General features: G+C 37.6%; 1 protein-coding gene across 5 annotated transcripts in view; it reads right to left on the minus strand.

Moving 5' to 3' along the window:
• Window positions 1-2,060: 2,060 nt before the first annotated feature.
• Window positions 2,061-7,659, minus strand: part of LOC117170718 (aminopeptidase N) — a 42,203-nt gene continuing 36,604 nt past the window's right edge. For 4 of the 5 annotated variants that reach the window (XM_033357729.1, XM_033357728.1, XM_033357725.1 and 1 more), the window contains 3 exons: window positions 6,528-6,839; window positions 2,979-3,060; window positions 2,734-2,883 (listed from right to left, as the gene is read on the minus strand). In XM_033357729.1, the coding sequence (XP_033213620.1) occupies window positions 2,734-2,883; window positions 2,979-3,060; window positions 6,528-6,839 (544 nt within the window). Of the gene's footprint in view, window positions 2,884-2,978; window positions 3,061-6,527; window positions 6,840-7,659 lie in introns of all 5 variants that reach the window. The other variant, XM_033357726.1, reaches the window with a different exon arrangement.

Here is a 7,659-nt window from a genome sequence, read left to right on the forward strand (position 1 = left end):
AACCGCCGAAGTGTTCCGACCGGCAATCGTGCACCTTCGAGTTTTCAAATTCAGAAGAGGAGAAATGGGTTGCGCGCGCAACCCAGGCATTTATATTGTCTCTTACCATATTCACACGGACACAGACGTGTCATAATATTGAACCACGTCTCGTTTCAGATCTGGGATCACTGACCGTGCCTTTCATTCGCGCCAATGCAGTGAGTATGGTGGGTGACGTCGATTCACTTCGAGTCGAACGTATTTGAGCATCGAATTGGCGGGACCATGGTTTGTTGAATCATGGACGTAACACTAGACAGACTCGGTCAACTGTGTCGGGATAACCCAGGGGATGGAACGGAAAGTGTTCGGAAAAAGGTTCCGTTCCGTTCTAAATTGTATGGGAACTTTTCTTCCGATTTCTTTCCGAACGCCTCTCTTTCCGAAGGTTTCTGATGTGTTTCTGAACATTCTCCGAAGTGTCCAACTTCATCTACTTCTTTCTGAACGTTTACGATTTCTTTCCGAGTAAATGTTGCAGTACCCCATTATCTTACTCCGATGCTTTCCGAATATTAACCTGTAGAAGCATTATTTGGCTCCATTTCTATATTGACACTAAAAGACCGATTTACTCCAAAAAGAATGTGTGACTGAAAACACTTTGGAAAATAAAGTATATGTGAATATTTCTATGATTTTAAACAAAAATCTTGGGAAAATTGCTATCAATGTCTCTTTCGTCGCGATTTTGATTCTTCGATGTCATTCATATCGATTATGGCAGGTATTCGATTGCACTGAACTCGATTTTGAACCAAACTTATAATGACATTTAATTCATTTCATTCATTCGACTATTAGTGCAATCGGATGCTTACAATCGATTTGGTTTAACGAGCGCACCACTGAAAGCAAGTGAGTGAGCAAGCGACAATCGGATCATGCAACAATCTTGGATCAAAATGGCGTTGGGGACAAGAGACGAGATGCTGTCAGATCTTTTCCAAAGATTCTTGATTAAAATCACGAAAAATTTCGGATATTCCTCATTTCCCACAGTGCTTTCAGTAAAATAAGGTCTTGTGTTTTCGAAAAACCTTGTTCTTTATTGTAGGTATGGAAATCGATAAAAGTGACGCTTCTTTTGACTTCTCATCATTCAGTCAAGCTCAGTGAAATTTATGTTTCATAGTGTATTATTTTTACCATGCAAAGAAGGAATTTTAACAAGGACATTCATAGTGATCACAAATGAGACTTTGGCAAATGGAATATTCGAAAATTTGGAATATTTAGAAGTGATAATGTGCAGCAATAATGTACGTGATAGCGGGACTGCAATGTACTTTAACGTAATTTTCTTTTGGCTATTGCATTTCTTAAAGTTTGAGGCCGATATTTTATGTATAAAAAAAGTTCACACGTTCAAAAAAGGTCTAGGTCCAGAAAAAGGATGAAATAATTTTTAGTGACGTTTTTACCCAAATGAAAAACCTAAATGTACTTTCTTGTACCTTAAGCAGGGTCTCGAAGATTTAAAGAAATTTTTCAGTTTGAAAAATTTTTTTGCAAAAGTTTAGTTTATTTATAAAGATATTAAGAAGATCAAAAAGTTTTGAAAATGGTTAAGTAAATAATCTGTAATTTATAAAGATTTTCGACAATTTGAAAGAAAATGTGTGTTGGAAGGTTTCGAGAAACTTCCAGAACTTTTTACAAAGTTCGAAAGTTTCAAGAAATTAAAATGCTCGTTTCAAGTTTCCTGGAAAAAATTTGCAGTAAATTTTTACTTGAAAAAATTTCTTTTTAAAGAAAATTTAAAGAGATATGAAAAATTTCGAAAGATTTGCAAAACGACTGCAAATCCAGGGCTTACAAGGCTATTATTATTCTGCTTCACACAACGCCGCGCATGCGCATTCCCTATGTAGTCCGTCTGTCATATGAAGGGCTACTTTCAAAAATGAAAATTAACCTTCCTACAAAGGAATTTTTATAAATGCGCCTCCTACTCTCACTTATCTTTTTTCGCTCACATCGGCTACAGATAATCTTAGTTTAGAATAAGGAATACGTTTGAGTTTTATATCAAATAATTGATTGTCTTCGAATATGTAAGTACACAATCATACAGTTTTATTCCCGCTCTACCGACAATGGCATTTTGAGATAAGACAATCTTAAAATTATATTTGAGTTATAAATATCTTAGCATCACTTTAGACACCTGTTTCTATAATTATATATATATATATTTGACATTGTTCTTAATGGACGACTTTTTAACCACATAATGATACTCATAGAAAAAAGGAATACTTGTTGCAAAGGCTTTGATGCTGTGCGCTTTTTTACGGTTTGCAAATGTAAAGTGACAATCTTCTTTAAAGTTTCTTTCACATTGATCTGGCAACATCAGGCTTTCCTGACGAAAAACCAAAGAAAAATAAAGTACACCAAAGACGGCGACTGTTTTCTATACATATTCAAATCTCTTGGACACTTTTTGCATTACCTTATTACTTATTAGTAGATTATCTGTCTATAGTTTTTATAATATTATTTTTCATATATTAACATCACGCGTTTTATATACAAATAGATACAGAGAAGATTTAATATAGATTTGTTCGCATTACGAGAATACTCGGTTCGTTTTATCAAAATAAAAATGTAAAATTTGGGCCCAATGACGAATTCTTATTTCAATTTGTCCCCCACGTAGCGTGTATTCGCAAGTTATAACTTTTACGCAGTATTACGGTTTAGCCATGCGCGAATCGTATCATGATTTTGTTCTATCCATCTGAGATTAGCTTCAGCTTGTTCAACAGATTGTTGCACTGATCTAGTCGCACCTCCAAGATCCTCTGCATGTTCGTTTGCAAAATCCAACAACTATTAAAATAAAAATAGAAGTGGGTTAGCAATGATGACATTAGGGTATTCTAAGGATCACTTTTAGAAAATGATCAAAAGAAAGTGTAACTTACATCTTTCAACTCGTATTTGGTGTTAATGTTCTTTGTAGCAGCTTTGACAATGCTACCAATACTCGTAAGAGATCTTCCAATGCTACAAATACAAAATTTACATATGAGTTAAAAAAATACTGACCATTTATATTAATTTAACTATCACACTCAAAACGGGGGTCTGTGAGACCCGGACGAAATTTACTACTACGATTCTTTCGAAACCAGAAAAAGCTCGAAGCTCTATGTTCAGCCTAAAAAGTTGTACGCAGATAGAGAATCGAAGGGCGATGGAACAACGGTTCAGTGCTAGTTGAACGATGACAGTGAATATTTGAAACGCAAGACGTATTTCGGAGATCTGCGTTTGCAGTCTATGCCTACTTTTTCTGGCGGTAAGAAAAACCTTTTCTTTTCATTTTTGTAGTTATTAGGGCCCTATTTCACGGTGCAGAAAGTTTGATGCAATTTTACAATGTTAAAAATATTTTCGGATCCGTGATAAAAAGCCCAAACGACAAATCACCCGCCCAATGAGAGTCGCGCTCCGTCAAAAAGACCCGCGAATCAGAAAGCGACTCGCTTCATCGCGATAGATGTATGCATGAGCGCGCCCCTACTCGCTCTCTGATTCGCGGGTTTTTTTCACGGAGCGCGACTCTTATTGGGCGGGCTTTTTGTCACGGATCCATATTTTCTAGTGGTATTCAAATAAGCGCAATGTAGTACGGTGCAGGTGGAACTTACTTTTTATCTACCAAACACATGTCGTCTACTCTCACGGAGATAAAAGCGAAAAGTCATATTTTTAGGTCATTTTTTAACTTTCACAACTTTTTTATAAATAAATACGCATAGTCAAAGAAAATTGTGTATTTTTTATTAAACAGTACCACTCCCAATAGCATATTTCTATTTATTTTATCTTTAATTTTGTACTTTTAACTGTTATTTGAAGGCTATTGTTATGAATTTCAATAATTGATTTGAAAGTTTTAATTATTTAGACATTATTGTACATTGTCCACAATTTTACTTGTTTATATACAATAATTTGTTTCAACATTCTTTTATCTGTTCTTGTTCGACTGATCCATAAAGTAGAAAGTTTAATGATGTTTTGCGAATTTTACCAGATTTTTTCTATCACTTTGACAAATAAAAAAGACCCTTGGGTCTTACAGACTCCATTTACAGCAGACAGGTGCAAAAAAAATTTACAGTTCGAATATTTAAAATCAAAACAGTTCATGAGGATAAAAATTGCCCAAAAAAAGTAAAACCAAGAAAATAGAATAGGAAATGTAGAATGCGGGAAAAAGAAAACCACAAAAAGGGAAATTCGAGGAAAAGAATCTGGGAAAATTTTAAGCTGAAGAAATAGCAAAGAAAGATAAAAAAGAGAAACCGGGAAAAGGGCAACAGCCAAAAAAAACGGGAACATGGAAACGGGGTTCGTAGAAGATAGAGGGAGAATAAAACCTTGGAAAAGGGAAACTTTAAAGGCGGTACACAGCAAAGGAAAACTGATAATAACACCAGGAAAGGGAATAAAAAAACAATAGAGAAAAAAATAAGAAGAAGGGAAACCAGAACAGAGAATCACCCGGAAAAGGGTAAATGGAAATAAAAAAAGGAAAATGGAAAAAGGAAAAGAAAAAAAATGAGGAAAGACTAACCGGGAAAAGGGAAATAATGAATTCTATTTTTGTTTATACCACATCTCTGTTTCGTTAATAGTTATAATTAACTTCATAATTTACTCAATTATGTTGACGTTCTCCTAGGGATCAGGGGACCTTGTGTAGCTGGTGGGAGGAATTAAGTGTCTTACCGAATTACAGATCTGGAATAGGTGAACCAGAGGGGCTTTATCGAGAGGTGAAGCTGCTCTTAGGAACTGACCCACTCGAATCTGTGGGATTTAAACTAAGGTGCGATTTTTCCAGGGTAATAGCAGAGCCTTCTGTAATATCGAGGGCGCGTGTTCTCATGCTCCCAAACCACAATGGGATCGCCGTCTCTAGAGCAAAATGGCACAAGTGTTAAAAAATCCTTTAAGACACCAATGCGTCCCCATAAGTTGTTGGTTTCCCCGAATTTTGAATAAGAGTCATTGCGGCTTTGAATTCCAGGGACGATCTGGGCCCCGTAGGGAGACTAGAAGCGTCCATAGACACCTCAAAGTAGCCTATCAATGGCCGAGACAGGAATTTCCACGAAGGAGATTAATTAGTACCACAGCAAAGGCGCCTCGACGCGGCAGAAAGGAATAGTGGCTTGGGAGAGTTGGAATTTATAAAGAGCCGCGTTAAAAAGGACCAAAGGCATACATGGCCATCAAGGTTATGGATGCGATTTTGGTTCCTAAGCTCTGTTCCAGGGCCCTCACCCTAATTTTGATGAGACCCATTGGTGGAAGCAGAGGAAGGCCAGAGGTACGTATCGCCTCGTTTTATTCCCGGACGAGGCTGAGGGGCCCCAGCATCCTAGAGAGGTCGAGGCTCTAAGTCTGGACTGCCAGAAGAAACGGATTCTTCTGCTTTTGAGCTTTGATCCAAATTTGCACAATGCAGTGTGGGGGAGCACAAACATCAACGACAGCAAGGCTCGAGAGTCTGATAAAGAGTCTCTCTCGGACCACAAATACTTCTAAAGTGGACGCCAAAAGTACGCTAATGTAAAACGGCCTGGAAAATAAGGCTACTCTCATTGAATCCCGAAATATTTTTCAAGGATTATTTCACGAAATATTCCAGTTTGCTTTTGGAAGCTTTGCAAGTCGAGACTTTAAAAAATTGCATATAAAACCTTGTTTTTCGGCACGTTTTAAATCAGCGATATCGTAAAAAATTCTTTAGAATAAAAATATACACATTATTCAATTCGGGATACTTTAAGCTTTCACCTATATCTAGTTATGGTTTTCCGTAATTTTTTTTTAATGAGTTGCGAGCGATCGAAGAGACGGTCGCGTACTCTTGATGCTCACCTCAGGTGCGGTTAGCCCTCGGATAGCCGGTGGTTCAAAAGATTGGAAACTCCAGGAATACATTTTAGAATTTCTATAAAGAGGAATTCAAAAGCAGACCTGTGGAATTCCCAACGAGCGACGGTCCTATAGACGAGTTAGAGCACGCGCCGGATTTTCTGGGAAAGGCTCTAACTAAATTAAATAAGAACGATTGCCCTACAAGTATAAATTAACCCAGATTCCTAAACTATCAGATGGACAATATTGGGTATAAGTCCACGACAAAAAGCAGGAGATGCGGCAGAGATGATGGAATATCCCTGCATGTATTATGCCAGTGTCCGGTATTAACTAGACTCAGGTAGGAAACACTTGAACCTCATTTTATGGAACCTGGGGAAATTAAGAAGCGATCGCTGATTGACATACTAGATTTCATCAAAAGGGTTTGGCTTAACCACTAAGAGTGAATAATCAAGGATATCGCATAATAATTTTTACAGTTTGAGCACCAAGAGATCTCCATCACGGCTTCTTGCCCGCACATAAACGGAAATAAATTCAATTATTTAAACATTCTGCAGTTAACTTACTATTTTCGAATTTCACTCCATTTATTCCTCATGTAGTTGAAAGCCAGTGGTTGCCCAATTATATTATTGGCAACTGATCCAAATACTCGGGTGACGTCTTGTTTTCTTATTCCTGAATTATCTGTTATTGCCCAGTCTAGGTATCTGCTCAATAACCAAGTTTCTCTTGTACATCCGAGTGCACCTAAAAGAAGATCTCTTTCGGTTCCCACGTTGCTCGCTACGTAACGCTGCCAAGCAAACTCCCATTCCGATTGTCCACCAACTCGTATTGCCGTACAGTAGACGACACTCTTCAAATTTGGTGAAATTCTGCAACAAAATGAAGTTCCGATGATATAAAAACCCAGTGGGCACAAAATTTGGCGACGTCTCTACGATATCCTTGCGACATCTTTACGACGTCTTTACGACATCCTATGTCCATGTCGTTTCAGTGTCTTTGCGATATCGTAGACATCCTCAGATCATACGACTTATTTACGATATCATAAAGACACCTTAACGATATGGACATAGGATGTCGTAAAGTGGTCGTGACTATGTCGTAAAGACGTCGCCAAACTTTGTGCTCACTGAGAATATAATATATTTATGAAAAAATTAATATAAAATAAATATCAAATTAATAAGTGTATCAGGAGAACAAAATCAGGAGAACAAAAAGCAGACAAATGTGACGTTACGCGAGGAAAGGGACCTTAGAGGTAAAAAATCGATTTTCAGATTTTCGTTGATTTCAATAGTTTAAAAATCGCTCTTTCATATTAAAAAAGATTAAAATTTTTATCTGCAAAATTTTATTTGTTATTTGCCTACAAAGTGAGGAGTGAATCGACTATTTCGACGCGTGCGTTCGACTAGAGAAATCCACCCCCACCACTTTCTACATATCTTTCTGCCTGTGTCCGCGTGACTCAAGAGCTCGTCTGACTCGCTGAACGCAGCGATCCCAGATTTGAAACGACGTTCACTCCAATTCTATCACAGGTCTTGTCCGTGTGAAATATAGTAGGAGCATAGACATATAAAGTCTAGACCAACAGTCTCTTTGATTCGCCGACGCTCCTGTTTAGAGAGAGAGAGAACGAGTCGAGCGAGGAGTGCCATCTCTTTCTAACACGGGTCCCGT

Source organism: Belonocnema kinseyi, chromosome 4 (genome assembly GCF_010883055.1).
Source record: "Belonocnema kinseyi isolate 2016_QV_RU_SX_M_011 chromosome 4, B_treatae_v1, whole genome shotgun sequence".
NCBI classification, from domain to species: Eukaryota; Metazoa; Arthropoda; class Insecta; order Hymenoptera; family Cynipidae; genus Belonocnema; species Belonocnema kinseyi.